At 40.9% G+C, this 19,121-nt stretch overlaps 1 protein-coding gene across 1 annotated transcript in view; it reads right to left on the bottom strand.

Annotated features, from left to right (window-relative positions):
• Positions 1–1,242: 1,242 nt before the first annotated feature.
• The window catches only part of PRR5 (proline rich 5), a 56,363-nt gene continuing 38,484 nt past the window's right edge, over positions 1,243–19,121 (bottom strand). The window contains exons 7-8 of the mRNA XM_062592441.1: positions 5,592–5,730; positions 1,243–2,601 (exon numbers count right to left, since the gene is read on the bottom strand). Of these exons, the coding sequence (XP_062448425.1) occupies positions 2,051–2,601; positions 5,592–5,730 (690 nt within the window). The 3' untranslated portion in view covers positions 1,243–2,050. The remainder of the gene's footprint in view (positions 2,602–5,591; positions 5,731–19,121) is intronic.

Genomic DNA, 19,121 nt, shown 5'->3' with positions numbered 1-19,121 from the left:
ATTACAATGTACAGTTAGGAAGCAGCTAAATGAGTGATTTGATGATCTGCAGTTTTCACTTGCATATCTAGAGGGCTAGTTATGTGCCTGAATTTTGTGCGTGTCATTTTGTGTATTGAACCTCGAAGATCCCTTTGGGTGCTGTTTAGGCATCACAGATGTTCTTGCTGGGGCTATGCTCTGCTGCACCTAGGTTTCTGTGACAAGTTATTGTTGACAAGTACCTTGGCACCAACCCTGCTCTGCATCAGATGGTCCTATTAGAAAAGCCTTGGAGCAAAGCTCTCAGAGAGTGATGTCTGTCTTACCAGCATGTCTTGATCCTGCAGTCGTGCTCAGAGTACACTTAAGGCCTGATGAAAAAATGGTGTGACAATGTGCTCTGGGCACTAATGTTGAGGGAGTATGTTACAAACAGGTTAGGTCTGAATGCTAACATCCCACTCAACTATGTGTGTCCTACTTTGTTAGGTTTGTGACTACTGGGGCATAGAAGAACTTATTTATCTTGAGAAAAGTATGACTTCAGTGCCTACCTGCAGGGAGGGCTTGCAGCTGAACGTGCCAGACACAAAGAAGCACAGCAGGCACCTAAGCCCTGCCTACTTTTTGCAGTTCCTTCCTCAGCTGGTTTTCTGAGTTTCTCAAATCTTTGTATTAAGGAGAGCCTGTCTGTATTGAGGAGCCCTGAAAACTCCAGCAGGGAAGCATGAAGGTAGGAAGAGATTGAGCTAATGGTTCCCAAAAGATCAAGTAATGAGGCCAATGGAAATTAAGTATCAAAAGTGGGGCCTTAAGTCTAGAAATGTAAACAAAATCTGCAGAAGAGTTTGGTGAATGTGGGGGTCAGCAGTGCAAATAAAGTGCAAAACTGGAAAATCTTTTGAGTATCTGTGCCAAAGCACCAGGTACTGCCCAAACCGAGTGGGTGCTCAGTTGCTGCTAAGCAGTGCTGTGAGTGCTCTCTCCCCCCAAAGAGATACCTGGAATAGGTGACTTGCAGTTGCTCTTCCTGTAAAATCATCACGTCAAAAATCTAACAGGCATCAAGATTTCCAGTTCACATCAGTATCACGTATATCGATCCTTTGTAAAATCACTGACACAGATGTGATAGCATGTTACTGTTAGGGACAATCAGAGAACTGAGAGAGCTCAGGTTCAGAAGAACTGCAAGGCTCATGCTCCCCAAATATCACATAATTACACTATTCCTTTAAGAACATAAATATATAACGAAGATTTCAACAAGAGCCCATGTTTTTATTTACTTAAGAAACAAGTAACTTGAATTCTGCTGGAGGCTCTCCACACAATGGACACTCCAGGAGTTGACAGTGCACAGAATTCTTGGAAAGGCCACATTCAAAGCAAATTACCATGGTCTTAAGAGCCAATTTGAAGACGACTCTCCCACAGACACACGGCATGGGCTGTGAAACAGAACACTAGACATCAGGCTTCGCATGACATCAGGTAGTGCATTTCCGTTTATTTGCCCTTCTTCAAGAATTCTAGTCATTGTTGGGCAGAGGAGTGCATACAAGATGTACAAGAAAAGATTAAAAGACTTCTTTATCACTGTATTCTGTGACATGAAGGGCCACAAACTTTGCTTTTTGCTTTTTTAAAAGGATATGTTTCTGTGCTCTGGCTGAGATGTTACAGTTCACAGAACAACCTGAACTTTTACAGGAATTTCTTGAAATAAGTAAAAGTGAACATAGCTATTTGGTAGGTTGTATTACTGAAAAACACTGCCATTTGCATTAATAGCAATTTACCAGACACTTTTCAGTTTGTGAATCCCCAAGTATATAAGGACAGTAAGAAATCAGACTGCAGAGTGGTGGGCACAGAAGTGGCTGGGGTTTCTTCTCCCCTGCAGCAGATTCCCACTTTTTGTCACCTGTTGTTTTTTTCAGTGCATGTGATGACTTAAAACCGAGGTGCTGGCACTAGGCATATATAGCCTGCCCACAGTCTGACTCAAAGCATTAGTAACTTTCATATATAATATTAAAACCCAAGATCCATCTCCCAGTGTCCTTCACATTATGCTCTGTCTGTTCACGTCCACATTGTAGGCTGACGAATTCGAACAACCTCGGCCAAAATCAATGAAAATGCCTTCAGAATCAGAGTCGATTGACTCCAAAATTTGATCCACTATATTCTCAGGGCTGGAAGAAGGAACTGGAATCAAGGCAGGGTCCCTGTCCAGCTCAAAAGACCTATGTGGGTCATCCATAGAGTGGAACAGTTCTTTCTGTTGCTCAACTGTGTTGAGTTTGCTAGAACATTGCACTGACCCGTTGCTGGGCCTTTCCTGGTCTCCTGAGAGTGAGTTCTTCGTGGCTGTCATGGAGCTTTTGGAACCATTGTCCATGATGGTGGTGAGATTGGAGTATCCCTGGAGCTCCAAGCAGGAAGTCATTTCAGAAACGGAGTGCCTTCGAATACCTGATCCATTGGCAGCTATGCCCTCAGTTTCGTACTCAGCTACCGGTGTCAGTAACGGATTATTGTAGCTTTTTGATCTCACCACAGGGTTTTTAGCAAGGATGTCACCTGACTTTGAGCGCCTGAAGTACCGCTTCTCTGTGAATAGACAAAAACCCATATTAGTATTTACAACATCCACCACTTTCATGACATCACTAATTACAGGTGTTGAAAAAGAAAATGCAAGGCCTTAATATTCACAAGCCTTTCTTAAATGACAGGAATTTTTTAAAAGAATACATCGTGGTGGATTTACAGATCCAAAGGAATCATATTTTCTAGACTCCTTTTAGTGTATTAAAGACCAGAAACCTATTTTTAAAAATAATAGCTAAGATTCCCTTATATTTGTATGTTTTCAGCAGCTGGAGTAAAGTATTAAATACTATAGAACACTTGAGATGCAGATGTTCTTAATTTTTTTTTGGTTGTCATCACTTATTTCTAGTAGTTAAGAAGTGCCTGAAAGCTAATTCTACCCCAAGTCTCATGGAATTGAATTCTATTTAGATTTACTTCTACTTGTGCTTTCAAAACCTAATTTCTTCACATTAAACCAAAACTGTATTGTAGAGACAGTGCTACCAATCTCTGTAAGAAAGCAGGGAAACAGCCACCCGCAAAGGGAAAATCAAGTCCCTTCAAATTTGGGGTACAAGGATTAAGGCATGCAGTCTTAATCATTTTGGAAAAGCTTGAATTCAAGGCATTATTCAGAGACCACACAAGGAAAGAGCACCACGAGTGTTCTGCAGTGTTAACTGTACGGCAGTGCCCACAACAATCTTTTTGGCGAACAAACCTGCACTTATTTCAGCAGAAATTTTATTAATGCTGCTGTTAAGCAAGTAGGTTCTTTCCAAATACTGAGCAGTAGATGGCAGCAACTCAGCATGGAGATCATCTACAAGTACTTTAGGACTGGAGAGCTATCATGGAGCTAGATCAAAATGACCATTGTTCCAAATTCTGGGAAGATTTCATTGCTAAGATTTACTCATATTAGAAACAAAAGTGGTGTGACTAATCTCTCTTTTGAAGCTTTCTCCCTGCTGTTGTCACTTCGCCATTCCAATGGAAGAGACATGGCTGGAAAAGGAAATTGAGTTACAGTCTGGAAGTCAGCCACAGCCACTGGATATAAACTGTTTTAAATTATGATGCAGATACACATATGTCCTCCAACCCATATAGTTTCCTTTAGAAATGCCCTTCTCTTCTAAAGTTATATTGACTTGCTTACTTGAACACAAATTACAGTCATATGCTGTACAAATAAAAAAAAAATCCACAAACATTTTTTGTAGTTAAAATTGCATTTTGCAGATGTTTCTGCCTCACCAGTAAAAATCAATGGAGTCTTAAGTTCACTTTCAGACCTTGTCTTTGTTGACCTGGCATACAGAAAAGTTTTCTTGGTGCAGCCCTGTTAGAGAAGCTCTAACTTTTTGATCACATTAAGGTTAGGCTAGAAGAGAAGGCTGGGTTTGCTAGCCAGATCAAAAAGAAAGGGAGGTAGTAGTCCCACAAAAAATACGTCACAGCTTTAAATCATACTACCAAAATAGCTGGACAGAACTAGTTTAAAAGTAGCAAAGACTTACGCACTCAACTCCTTTTGATTCAGGCTCACTCACTATTGTAGGTCAGTATTCAGGGGTATCACTACAGGTCTGCACTACTGGCAATAGCAAGGGCAGGGGTTCAGTCCAACAAAACCTTGCCATCTTCTGCAGTCACATAATACAGAGGAACATTTGTTTTCTAGAAACCTTTTTCACTGGAATTTTATTATGCTTTAGGCGCCTTTTTTTTTTTTTTTTTTTTTTTTGTCCTGACATATAAAAGCATGTATTCAGAAAACATCAACTTGGGGATAAGTTTAAATGTTTGTGTCCTTTTAATGGCAAGTGATGAATACAAAGTAGTAATCTTAAACCATTTTCCATAAATAACGGGCCTAGATTTATTCACGTAAAACTGATTTGTTTCTTAAATGCTTAAGTGCAATGCAACCATTTTTCCATTCAGCTTCAGGGGAAAATCAACTATCTTGTTGACCATTTCTGACAAGCAAACAGATTAAATTGACTGTATAGAAAATGCACAATTTAACTCATTTGCTCCTCTGCTTTCTCCATTCAAGTAGGCTATTACTGTACTTACATATAAATCTTTGGGTACCATTTACCACATTTCCCTTTTGACTTGTGCTGCTAGTATTTCCCTTGCATTTTCAACAGATTGAATTAATGAGATTTTCAAAAGACCCTCATCCTAAGGCCTAATCTTGCCTTTGCAGAAGTCATTGAATGCTTCAGGGCTCAGGGAATCAGAGACAATAAGCTGGAAGGGACTCAAAAAGGTTGCCTAGTCAGCCCCTCTGCCACAAGGCAGGACCATGTTATATATAGCCACCCTGTTCCTTAAGGATGCTTATTATGTGACATGTATATAGGTCCTCTAGTAATGGATATTCCATAAGCTCCAGACATAGTTTATTCCAGTGCCTGACCAAGGTGACACTGGAAAGTTTCCCTTCTGTGGCATCTGAATTCCTTCGCTATGTGGAATTCACTCTGTTTTGCTTCTCTGCAGTGGCACGGAGAACTGTTTTTTACCTTCTGCTCTGCAGAAAGCTTTTATGCATTTGAAGGCTTATCACTTAGTCTTCTCTAGGCCAAATTCTCATCCTCTTACCTGCTTTAAACCACTTTGCACAATCTTTGTGCACTGATGAACAGACACTACTCATCACTCTTGAAATAGTTTTCTATTTCTTCTAACTGACCATAAAGCACCCTGTGTTAAACCCTCACATTAAAAAAGTACAATGGAAAAGTTAAATATACCCTAGATTCATTGATTTAAAGCAATAAACACTGTTATGATGATCTGCTTTCATTTGCTACCACTGGCAAGTTTCACTGTAATATTGCACATCCTAAGCCTTCCTTAAGAAAGAGCATGACCATGTTGTGTCAGCACAGGCGATCTCCTCTTGTGTGGACCCTGGCCTTGTGTGGACCAAGCTTTTGGTGAAGTGCCCTGTGCTCTGTCAAATCACTGAGCTCTATTATTCTTACCCAAAATACAAGAAGAGTGTGTGAAGGGTCCATCACTGGAATACAGACCATATGTGCCCAAATAAGGAGAAACGACCTTCTGGATCAGGGATTCCAGTTTCAAATAATCTTCAGTGACACCTTTTGACTCATGAACCCCCTGAAAGACAGAAAAGACCCAAGGTGAACACTGTCTCCTCCAGGACAAGCTTTCTTTGCTCACCAGTGTAGAGAGACAGCAAGTATTTTCATTACATTACACAGCAAAGGTGCACTGGGATGTGCTATTACAACTGATTCTTTCTACTGTAAAACCAAGAGATATGAACCAAATTGGAGAGACTCATTCCACATGCTCTTTCTGAGCATTCCACAAATGCTCAGAAAGAGACAACATCTACTTCTAGGAGTTTAGAGAGGTGCATCTGGCTCAGTGCAAAGGCACGCACTCAAGGACAATGCAGGATTAGTTCTGTGAAGATCAATTAAAAACGTCCCTGGGCTTTTTGTTATTGTAAACCTGTATGGACTACCTGAACAGAAGATGAACTACCAGTGGGTGCTGCAGCAGAGGCTGGAACCACAAGGTGTCACTGCCATCTAAGCAATACCAACAGGATTAAGAAAAAGATAAAACCAAGACTCTGAAATATCTCTTCCAAACTACTTTCAATAAGATGTATTTACAGTGAAGAGTTTTTTCACACATCCTTGGAACTTGTTATGATCCAGGCAAAGGTCACATTAAAACTACCAATGGTAAAATTCACTCATTGGAAAAATGTTTTGCCCTTAGCTCTTAACCATGCTTTTCTATCCAAAAGTGGACTTACAAGTTGCCAGGTACATGCTGTGAGCTATAGTCTCCCTCCCACTTACTGATGCCTGATCACAACCCTTCATACTCATGTGAAGGACTCCACTTGCTCCCCAAAGCATATCAGTGTGTCTCGGTGTAGCTGTATGACATACATTTTGACATATCTTCTTGTAAAGTTAAGATCATAAATGTCAAACTCAGTGGGAATTCTGCTGGAATTCAGCAGAATTTCAAATTTCACAGCATGTCTCTGAATTGTTGTTAAAAGCCCAATAAACATGTTAGGACCAAAGAAGCCAGAGAGAACTATGCAGATCAGATGAGTAAAACTGCAACACTTCCTTCAGTATGTGAAAGAATTCTGATGTTCAGGATATATTTGCTGCTTAGTATAATTCTCCAAAAAGTGTCTGCAAAAAAATATCAGCCTGTGATGTGTTTGTGAATGACTTGCTTCATCTCCTAGCTGCTGTGCTGGCTGAATGACAAGGCTAGCCATCATGGCATTATTTATGCTCTTTTACTTGACAGAAATTGTGATTCAAAAGTAATAAATAATGGCTAACCAAGAAGAAATAGAACCTTGATCTCAGTTCAGTGGGTTTTAAATAATGAATAACAATCTTTGGAAATGCGCTATGATGTCCTGTAAAACTTTCAGAGATTCACAAATACAAATAGGAATGTGAAGGCATACGAAGCTGAGTTTGAAAGCCTGTAAGCACTAAAGTAAATGCAGAATGAACTCATAGCCTTTTATGCTATTCAGTCAATTAAAAACAGATAAAAACAACCTAGAAATAACTCAGGAGGCTTAGTGAAGGTACACTTATAATTTCAGAGTCATTGCTGGCATGTTCATGATCATATCAAGTTCATAACCCACCGGCAAAGAACAATGTATCAGGCCATCAGTTCCAGGTTCCCACTCCAGTTATCCTTGGACCCAGCTTTCTAAATGTGATATACTAGTGCCAAAGGCAAGTGCTTTTTAGTACTACTCATGCCCATATTCTGAGGTAAGGCTTTATTTACCCTTCTGCTGTTTAAGTGAAAAGAAGACAGCTAAATATGAGCTGTCGAGATTGAATAGTTTACTAGTACGACGTTGACCACAACATAATTCTTACCACTAGCAGAACTGTGATACTGTAGAAGTGACAAAACTGTCCTGTCTGGTGGCATCTTAACACTCCTATCAGCCTTACATGCTTGAAAAGTTTTTTTTTTTTGTTTTCACCTTTGGCTGTAAATTACCTGTTCTGCTATAAATCCCTTCTTCCTTGATTAATACTTCTAAAGCATGAGCTTTACTCTGTAGTAGACTGCTGCTCTTGCTGGCATGCAACGTGGCTCCCAGCAGCTCGAAAGGTGCTTGGGCTAGGGTAGGTTCCCTGGGTAGACAGAAATGCAGCACACAGGCTCCAGCTGACCCCACAGTTTCAGCTTCCTATGCCCAGGCTGTGCTCTCTACTCTCAAACTCCCAGCTCCCCAGCTTGCACCAATTTCCTCTTCAGTTTTGTGCTCGAGTTCTTTTCTTTTTCTCACCGATATTCTCCAACTTTGTTTTCACTTCACTTTAACTTTGGTCCCACCTTTCAAGTGAAGAGACCACAAAATACCATTTTAAAAGCAGAAAAACCTGCTACTGCTAACACAACCAGCCGCTAGTCTTATTCCTCAGTTTTGCAATCATTCATAGGAAGCTTTCAGAACATACTGAAAAATCATAAAACATCTGGCTTCCGCCGGAGCTGTGATGACTTCTTTTCTGTGCCTGTCTTGGCACAAATACGTTGTATCCACGTGCAAGATCCTTCCTGCATTAGCTATTGTTACAGGCCTTCCTGAAATCACTAGAAGGGGCAGTCCATTTAAACCATTCTGTAAGTGCTGCGGTGTGTATGCAGCTGCTGTTAGAGCAGTAGTATAATAGGCTGCAGACCACATAGTGAGTTTGTAAGACCGTGCAGCTTCTGCATTTCTCTCTGCTGTGTTATTCAATGACAAACTTACTCTTCCAGAGCCCCTTATTTATCTAAATACAACAAATACAGCCCAATATTCAGCAAAGACTATCTCAGCTTTCCAAATCCAAACCTTCCAGAAGACCTGAAAAACACCATCACTTACCTACAGATTGTCTCAGCCAGAGGGGCCCCATGCAGTGCACAGAGGCTCAGAGCAATCTGGGCCACTTCTACCTGGCCCACAGCCTCCTCTTGGGGCAGTGAGGCTCTTCAGTCACTGAATGCTGCTCAGGAAGCCAAATATCTTTTGCCCAGTCATAGCCTGCTACAGAGCAAGCTGGTCCCTGCTGCAGCTATATCAACAGCACCCCAAGGCACAGAGAAGTGCATTACAACTGGGATCCAGGCTGTAGGTTGTCAAAGGTTAGGTCACAAGACATAAGCAAGCCCCTGCTTAGCTTTAAAAGCTGATGAGGTCATATCCAAGAAAGGAGGTAGCTGCAGGCACACAGGCAGCTTACAGTAAGTTAGCTAAGCTGTAATAAGGAAACTAATAGAGGCAGAAGAGTTCCTCGACCCCGCCTGAGAAAATGCAACTTTCAAATTCTGCATTTGTTTCATTATGGAAATCTGCAGGTTTTGTGAGTGCTGCACAGTGAACATCAGATCCAGATGAACAGCAGCCAGAGGTGAGGCTTGCTGTGCACAGCTGGGACAGCTGTGAGCTGGTCATCCCAGGGGCTGGCAAAAGCAAGCCCCTGGCAACACATGCTTCACAGCCTACATAGCCCTGTGCTGGCTTACAGTGTCCACGCAGTATCATCTCATTAATATTAATATCCTGAACAGCTATATTAGAGAAAGGGTTGGAAATGATGACTGACTGGCCAATTACTGTTATCCCAGCAGTGATACAGCAGTACAACAGCACACAAACCTCACTTGCAGAGTTTACTGTCCCTCTCTGCCTCTGCCTACTTGTTCCCACTCAGTCACATACTGCAGTTTGCTATGCCCTTGGCTAAGTGGGGGTTTACCCAAACAGCTAATTCATCACTGTATGGGTCTGAGAGGGGCAAGGAGTTTCAGTGGGAAGGGTGTGTATGTGTGTGTTTGCATGTATCTATATATACTCACATAAAAATGCGTATTTTAAAACACCCTTTCCCAAATTTTTAAGTAATTATGCTTATAAAAGCAAAATTAATTTTAGATTAAAGCCAATTTGGGATTTTTATCCATGTCATAATAGTTTCTGAGAAACTGATGACAGGTTTTAAAATTTACCAATATAAAAAGTTTTATTTATTTTATTGTTATTTTGGCAATGCTTGGTTCTTCTCGTACTTACTGCTTGATATCTTATTTGTATTGCATGTCAATATAGGGCAATAAATTAAAAGTCAGATCTAGCAGGCTGGCTGCTTAGCTTACAGGAAGCCATATCATAATCCAGAGAAAAAAGTGAAAACTTGGAGATTAGCAGTAAAACAGAGGCTTTACCCTTATTTTTAATGCAAAATTTGCTCTACAGACATGCAAAAACTTACTCTAAAAGATAACCATGACCTTTAATGAACCCAATTTCATTTTAGGAAGAGTTTCATGCTTTTTTGAGTGTTAGATATATCTATTAAATTCCTTTCTAGGGTTTCCCTGACGTATTTATTTCTCAAACAAAGGCAAAAACAGTTCAGTAAGTGCCTTAGCATTTTTGGAAGAGTGTAGCTGCTGGATTAAGTCCTGATTTTGGTTACACTGTTTTGAAATGCAACAGTCACCTCATTATATTAGGAAGGTTTATAGTGCAATATAGCTGGAGACAGGAGTCTGCCCTAATCCTTATCATCTTTCAAGGCATGAACAATGATGGTTTGAGACCTGAAGATGTAAAATCACTGCAAATGGAAATCATCAAGAAGAGAGACAAATAATTCATAATATAACACAGTATCTGGACTGCTTACTTCATTACTTCTGATTAAATCATTTGGAAATAAAGAATTATACGTAGTAGTTTGAAAGCATTAAAAGGACTCAATGCACCACTACTTTTGACATACAGATCCATAAACATTCTCAAAAGGGTCATATACACTGAAGATTACAGGTTATTGAGTTAGGTATTTTAAGGTGTTATTACCCTTTCAACTAGAAGTCACTATCCTCTCTGCTAAGACAGGGTAAATGGCCATGTGCATAATATCCGTCACTACATTAAAATATATTGTTCCAGTAAAACAATTTCTTGTGTTTGGGAACAAAACTTGAGTTGGAAGTGTAAGTCATCCTGGCTGGAATAGATGCATGGAACGGCTTGGACTTCCGCCCTGGTTAGTTCAGTGAGCTAACCACAAACTCCTACTGAGGTTTTAAATGACAGAGGCCTTCACATAAAAACAAAGGGGAAAGAATAGGCGATATATTCTTCTTTTGGCCCTGCTACTGAGCAGACACATTTAGAAGAATGGTGAGGGATTTAGTAGGCCATGTAAGCCCACAGCCTCCTTTTAAACTTTGTAGCAATTCTCTAAGTCTTAGTGTAGTCCTAAAATGGACACTAGCCCATGCAGGCATTTAAGTACCTGAAGAATTCTTCTTAAATACAACCTTAAAACCTGCCCCAGATTAATGTTTATAGATTTATCTTTTTGCATGCCTTGCATTATAAAGAGGAATTGCTTTGAAGATTTTTTAAAATGAATAGATGTATTAACAGAAAATATTATTAAGCCATGATAAACATTTTATCTAAGTGTAGGCTACATGACTTGCAAAGTCACCAGAGAGTTAATACCTATTATGGTAGCATTCTCCATAATTTTCCTTAAAAAAAATCAATATCAAATTTCCATGTTTTATTTTACCATGGCAATGAAATAACTGCAATTACACCTCTTTATTGCTGTATCCTATTATATATATTTTTAATATCCTGCTCTTTTCTTCATATGCAGTGAGCACCCATACTGCCACTGCGCCTGGCAGAACTTCTATTGATGTAATTCAGCATGAGTAAGATGCATGTGTGCCTCCAGCCTCTGCCCCTATGTAGCTAGGCAGTCATTGCTGCATACTCCCAAAGACTCCACCTCTGTCTTTTTATTCATCACAATAATTGAAATCCTTTTCTTTTTGTTTATGAGCATGCTTAAAATATAACTGATACCATTAGCACCTCCAGAACGAATGCACTGAAGAAATACAAAATGAGGTGACACAGTACTTAGAGCCACGCTGCTAGTCCTCAGCAAATATCCTAATGACCATAAACGCCATTGCATCACCCTCAATCTATCAGGGAGGTGTTCAAGTTGTTTCAAAAGATCCCAGAAATTAATCTTCCACTTTCCACCATTTTTCACCTACTGTTGGCCACTTAGCTTCCTTAGGTTCCTGTAAGAAAACCCAGACATAAAGCAATCTGCAAAGAAAGTCACAAACATGAAAAACTGCTTAGGCTGCCACTAGTCTGGTAAATCTCATTAGAAAGCCAGACTAAAATGGGACAGAGAGGTTTGGGCTTCCCATGTACCTGTAAGCAGATGCAGAACATCTTACAGGAAAGACCTGACTTGTGAAACCATGAAATGGGACAGAAAGGGAGGAGGTTTAGTGTTGTGTATTGCTTATGCCTCTTACTTCTCATCCCACAAGCTGGATACAAAGCTGCACTTCTGGTTTCTACCTGCATTGGGGAGGAAAGAAGTGCTAAAACTCTAAGATGGGAAGGAAGTGCCTACAGTTAATCATCTGCTGAGGGAAATTAAAAATGAAACAGCCCTAGCAGTAGTGACTACTAGGTAACAGAGTAGGCTACATGAGTTTCTGCCCCATTGCACTTTGGAAATTACAGCCTTAAAGAGCTATGCTGTGGGGACCAAGCTACTTCATGTTCTCTGTTGTGTGCACGCCTGGCACGGCACTGTGTACTCCCCTGCCCCTCAGAAAGCACCCTCAAAATTCATCTTTTATCCACACATAATCAAGCACAGTTCCCACCATCAAAACCATGCATGGAATAAGAATTCCTCACCAACATACATTAACTGTTTTTCTTTTCCTTCTTAATGAATATCTACCAACCAATATCCACCATCCAACCACCTCAAACTGCAAAACTACTCCCTACTGCTGCTTCTTCCATATACATCTCAGGACATCTACCTAAGTCATAGGACTGCAAAACACTTCCTCATAAGTGCTTGCTAGCAAAGAACTAAGTAGAATAAAGAAGAAATTTTCCTTTAATGTACCTCTAGTCGGCAGAGCAAGCATAAGGAAAAGAAAGGCATGTTTACCACTTCATCTAACTTTATTAAATCTTGGAGATGGGTGGGTTACATTGGTGGAAGCATGACTTACCCTACAAACCTTGCAATGTATCACCCTCTTGATCACAGGCTAGGGACCAGAAAAGAGAACTGAAAGTTGTTTCATGCAACTCATTTATGTGTGAAATATTTACTCCTCACTTATTTGTGTATGAGAAAACCATAAACCACTGTTAAACACAAAACTGCTTCTGACTGATCAACAATAACTTCATGTTTTTCTCAGTATTTATGAACAGGTCATAGGTCTTTTAAAATTTTCAATTCTGACTAATAACATCCACCACTAATATTATCCAGAAAAGGTGATTTCCATCAGATGCTTTTCACTTCTCTCTTTACCATAGAATATTAAAAGCCATTTACATAATAAATTATACTTGCACCTCTGAAAAGTGATCTCCAGCATCTAAGTGTGTTCCAGCAACTGGATATAAGGGCAGGAAATGCTTCACTTCAGCCTGCAACTCTAGATGTGCTGATGGCTACACCGGTAATTGAGTAAATAACTGTAGTTCTCTTAAATGTTTCAGTTGATCAGAACGTTTTCACAAGTAGTACTGGCACAGAAGATAGCCTCCTGTTTCAACCACGACAAACTGCTGGATGATTTTTTAATGAACAGTAAAACAAAACAAAGCAAAATAAAATCTGTCTTTCCCTAGGTCAGGCCCAGCAAAGCAAGCAGATCTTCTGAAGCTAAGCCCAGAGCCCTGCCAGAGAGCAGCTGACAGGGCACTGAGGGAGGCACAACTCCTCCTAGTGTGTTGGTGCAGCTCTACCATGGGGCACATGGAGCAGTAACAGCTGAGAGCTAGATCCTGGGTAATCACCTACAGGACTCAGGAAAGCAAAGAGCAGAAGCCAGGCTTCTGGATTATTTCAGAAAGTCATTTTAGCAATCAGTACTTTTGCTGACTTGACAATCCCAAGAATGAAGTCCTCTGTTTGCTGGACAGAAAGGAGCTGTGTATGGTTCAGCTCACTGTCCAAACAGCACACCCTGAACCTGGGTGTGCTGGGGCATCTTTAGCATGGGTCTGCTGGGATGTTCTTAACCACTGGCCTCCATCCTGGCCTACCAATAAGAGGCCTGGACCTACTGCCTGCTGACACAGTCCTGACCAGGTGCTGCATGAAAGGAAACACACTGCAGGAAGTGTTTACAGATTCAGGCCCAAATGCAGACACGTCCTGGGCTTGTAAGCTGCCCTGTCTTAACCACACAGGAAAACAGCTAAGAAATGTTACTATTTTTTGCTTAAAGGCAGCATATTCCTTGGAGGAAAGAAAAATGCTTTAGGAAATGCATTTCTTTCCTAACTGGCAACAGACCACAGGTCAGTATGACTGACAGAAACACACATTCAGAGGTGATACTCTGACAAATACTGGATATTAATAGTTGCCCAACTACTCACAGGAAAACCCGAAATTAAAGGTTATATGACATACTGCAAGGCAGACACCAAATAATATCTATAGTGAAAATGCATGTTACTCAGACAACACTGCTGGCAGAGATTTGGTAAAGGTGTGCAGACTGCTGTGCACACCCTGGTGACCACACAAACAGCAAGATCTGCTTCTCAGTTTAGTCCAAGAGACAGAAGCAGCCTTGCTCGTGAGACATAGGATAAATGGTGCCCTCACAAGCCATGATTAATTGTTATCTGACTGGCATGTGTAATATCTTTCATTGCGTAATACCAAACCTCACAAAACTTGAGCAACACAAGAGCAACTCCAACTCAGCACGGGTATGAAATTAGTGAGAGGAAGAAGTGGAGACCATGGGGCCACTGGTTCTCCTCCTTTGCACCACCTGTGGTGAAGCAAAGGCTCCTAGTTACATTAGGGGTTGCACTGGCACCTGCGTCCTTCATGTAGACGTGTGGATCTCACATATGCCTACATTTAATATCTTGCAGCTTTTTTACCTCAGATGTATTAGAGCATCATCTAGTTGTTACCAACCACTCCAATACAAATAGTCAGGATAAAAATTAAAAGAAAACGTATCCCCAAAAGGCCTTATTCTGAAATGTTCACACACAAAACTACAGCAGCAAAAGTTACATCAAGGATTATCTGGCTAAGAAAAGGCTTTAGGAGTGGTCTCTACATTTGCAGAATTTCCGTCATCTCTAAAGCACTCTGACACCTTAGAGTGCCAATTTTTTTGACTCAGTCCTCCTGGCTTCATGCTTTGGAGGCGACTGCAGCACCTGTTGGAGCACAGTATGTTGCTATCCCAGCAGCTGAATCCCTCCTCCTGAACGCAGCTGTTCAGAGCTGCTGCTCTCATTGCACTGCAGAGTAACATCGTGGGGGAGCTCCCACCCACATTTCCTTCATCTTCAGCTGAACTTACACCACAAATAAAAAACTCAAAGATCTTGATCCTATAGCCACTGCAGTGACTGGCTAGGCTCCAACACAAAATCAGGAAGCCCTGAGTGCATGAACACATTGGGCCTCTTCACAGGCATTTGCCCACATTGCTCCATGGGAATCCATGCAAAGCATATTCCTCAGTATTATATAAATGGAGCTTTTCTATCGCATTTTGGGGGCAGCATCTGGCCTTTGTTTACACATGAAGTCATTAGATTGATAACTGATTCTTCTCAGCCTTTGTAATCTTCACAGCAAGGAAAACACAGCACATAAAATCAGCCATATAGTATCAGCCCAAAAGTTCACAAAACTCAACATTTTGTCACTAACAATGATAAGCAGGAGAAGTGTATGGAAAAAAATAAGAAATAGGGCATGCACAGTATAGGCTTTTTTCCAGAATACTGTGCCTGCTTCTGATAAGGAGCAATGTAAAAACTTGCTGCATGGGAGACTGCAATAGCCCTTAAGAATAAACAATCTGTACTAGAAATTATTTAACCACAGAGATGGTAATGGTTAATAACTGACAAGATTACTAGCTTTCTAGAAATAAAATTAAAAAAAAAACAGTCTAGATACTGAATCCCCATGAACAGAGGATAGATTTAAGTATTTTCCTTATGTAGTTGCATCTTTCCTATTCAAAAGGTGAGCAAGTGCAGTGGTGACTTCTGTTATCCTACCGAGAAGGATCAGACTGCTGGCAATAATTATTCAGCTTAACTCTGAACATGAGTTGCAGTTAGTGAAACTATTCTGACGATATCAAGTGGTGGTCTGGCCCAAGTCAGGAAGGTTGGAAACAGAGTGAGAAGAGATATGAAATCCAGAGAACAACTTTTACAGATATATTGATGAAATTCTGAAGTAGTCAACAGAATTCTCCTGTTAGCTTGAATGGGGGTCAGGATTTCTTGAGGACTCTCCATGTGATAGCTACAAGTCCCATTAAAAATTTGGGTTAAACTTTTGGAGCTCACTTGTAGAGGGACTACAAGATCAATAGCTCCCTTTTGAAAAGACAGCTAGATAGAAGGAATGCCCTGTATCAAACTAGTGGGGAATAGAGTGTCACTGAGGACTAGGAGCTTAAACTTCCAGGTCCTACTTCTAACCCATTCATCCTTGCTTGCCAGCCTGGATAGAAAATTTCAGTCACTTCCTCCAAAGTTTTTTCAATGACTTATGGCACTTTCATTCCAAGTAGAAAACTGACATTTCTTAACCTTTAGGAAACAGACTCAAAGCAGAGACAAAACTGCTTCAAGCAGGGACTAAATTTTGTTTTGCCTGAGTCTGTGTTGACTAAGCTGAACCTGATTCACTTAAACTACATGGGTCCTTTCATCTGTGTGGGCTTCTCTGCAGCAAACCAGAGGCAGAGTGAGAAAACATGCCAGGGTTCAGGGAGATGGAGGCACACCTTTGCAGGCTGCAACAAATTGTAAGGAAAGAGTCTCCCTCCTCTGGGAAAAACCACAGCCCAGTGGAGGCTAATAATCTATGATGGACCATTTTCAGCCAGTCTCTAAGAATATGCTCTTGTCTGTTTGCAAACAGACATCTGGTGCATGGAGGAAATGTAACAAACATTACTTAGAGAATAAGAATAATCCCAGTTATGTTAATGAAGCTTTACTGGTTCATACCTGCTGCAGGCCATGGCCTGTATGGGCTACATGTCCTTTTCTAGGCACTGGTGTGCTTTTTGCATGTGTTAAGACTTACGCAGCCATATACTTCATATACCTTAAGAGCCCCTGGCAGTGTTGCCTCACATCATTTTTTCTTTACATCATATTAGCCAAAAACACTGGCATACTGGAAAGCCTAGAATATTTGAAGGGTTAAATCATGCCTGGTCTCATCTCTACCCTACTCTTTTCTCATAGCAACAGCGCTCACAGGAGGGAGAGGCAGGGAGGCTTGCCATGGCAGTATTGACAGAAGTCAGCACTTCACATCCCTGCAACTGCCTCAGAAATAAAGATCTTGTCACATTCACTTTAATCTTAAGCAAGTGCCAAGTTATGTCAGTGTCAGTGTGAGAAGCAGCTCTGTCTCTCTCTTCCTTTTATTGGTGATACTGAGACACAGACAAAAGATAAGTAAGACAAAACACCCAGACATGGTTTGCATTAGGTTAGTGAGAATTTTTCAAAATGGCTTGGCTGCAGAAAGATAGCAATAGGATTTTTCTTCTCAGACAGGATGAAACACTAGGAAAAGAAAAGCCTTCCTTTTATCCACAGAAATCCAATACATTATTTTTCTTTAAGCAATTATTAAACATTGTATACAGGATTGCAAAAGACAAGGCAGAAGATAAAGACTGAAGGAAAAGATATGAACTGACTGAAGAAAGTTAGTTTGAGATTTAAATGTGCTGCTTAGACTCCTGCAGAAGCTGAACAGCCAGACTGCTAATAAAGATCCACCAAAAATAATGGTATGCATTTCTGCTTTTTATAGTTTTATGGCTATAGGTTGTCTGATTTCTGCCTAAGTGGCTCCCTTGGGCACAGAAGAGAAGTAAAATCATCCCAGTCAAATAAGCTAATGTGACTTTGAAAGAACCAACCACATGAATCTAGGCATAGGTGAGTATCTCTGCAGAGCTGTTTACAGGATAACTCTGAGTGGGAGTTAGTCTGTCCGCATTTACAGATGCTGCTGCATTGCCACGTTACCCTTGCAGACAACCACATAAGCACACAGCAGAGCATGCGCAGCCCCATGTGGAGACTACCCTGCAAGTTACCAAATAATTAGATGTGATATTTATTGTTCAAGGGAGTAAAGCAGCTCATTTCCTCTTAGGCTCCCTCCTGAAGTTCTCACTGATCTATATAAATTAAACTCTTCTGATCTTGCTGGGCAATTGAAGATTTTTAACTCTGAGCGTTCAAGTCTTTTACCTAGTCTTGGTTCTGAGTTTTTTCCCAATTACCTTTTTTTTTAAAAGAAAATCTATTGTGCATTTATTTTTGGGTTGGAACTCAGACAGAAAAAGGATGGCAGAGCCCTCCCTCAATCTCTCCAAGCTCTTTTGAAGAGACATCCAAGAAATGCTTCTGAAGACCTGCAAATGTTAAATTGACTGCTGTTACCTACTTGCTCCAGATAGTGCCCTTCACAACATGCTCGCCTTTTAAATCATTAATAACTATTCATCCTTCAGCATACTCCCTGCTGCTTCATCCTTTGTGAGGAACTGAACCGACCCCATAAATTTTCTTTTTTCCTGAAATACGCTTGAATAGACTGTGCAGAGACATCATCTGTGCCTTCCAGATTTTTTTTTGTTGCTACTTCTGTTGGTGGCATAATCTGCACCACCACCAACTCACTCCTGTGAGCCAGAAAGCAGCATCCTCCGGATCATCTACAAATCCTGACTTCAGAGGGTGAGAAGTTGAAAAATCCCCAGGCAAGTGTCAGTTGGGGCAACCAGCCACTGAGCACGGTGGCTTGCCCTGAGCTTGGCATTTGGGCAGCTGGGAAGCAATCTGCAGGGACAGCGCCAAACCAAGCTCCATAGCTCTTAGCGAACACTTCGTTGTTACGCAGTTACACGGGGAGGTCTAAGGTCTAGCTTATAAATCCCGAGCACAGGAAGCCTGCGAGCCTGGGCCCCAGGTAAGCCGGGGCCTGGCGTGCCCTCCTGGCTTGCAGCAGGCGTTTTGTTGAATGCAATGCATTCCTATAGAACAACTCAATTCCGATAAATGAGTGTTTGCCAGTTCAAAGCACTTGGAAAATAACTGACTGGATCTAGCACAGACACCTTCTCTCAGTCCCACAGTGCAGAAACTAAAGAGGTAACAAATGTAAGCACAAAAAGTACGGATTTACAACCAAACAATGCTGAGTTATCTACCCTCAAAATGCAAATAGTACATGGATTAAGTACATGATGATCAGAAGTGGTTCTAAAAGGCTGATCTTCATTTCTTTGTCTCAGTCATCTCTCAGGACACACACACTGACAACTCCATTATGTGGTAAAATTCAGCATCTTGT

Source organism: Rhea pennata, chromosome 1 (assembly GCF_028389875.1).
Source record: "Rhea pennata isolate bPtePen1 chromosome 1, bPtePen1.pri, whole genome shotgun sequence".
In the NCBI taxonomy this organism is placed as follows: domain Eukaryota; kingdom Metazoa; phylum Chordata; class Aves; order Rheiformes; family Rheidae; genus Rhea; species Rhea pennata.
Note: the sequence above shows the minus strand (reverse complement) of the source record. Positions and strands in the feature narration are given on the sequence as shown.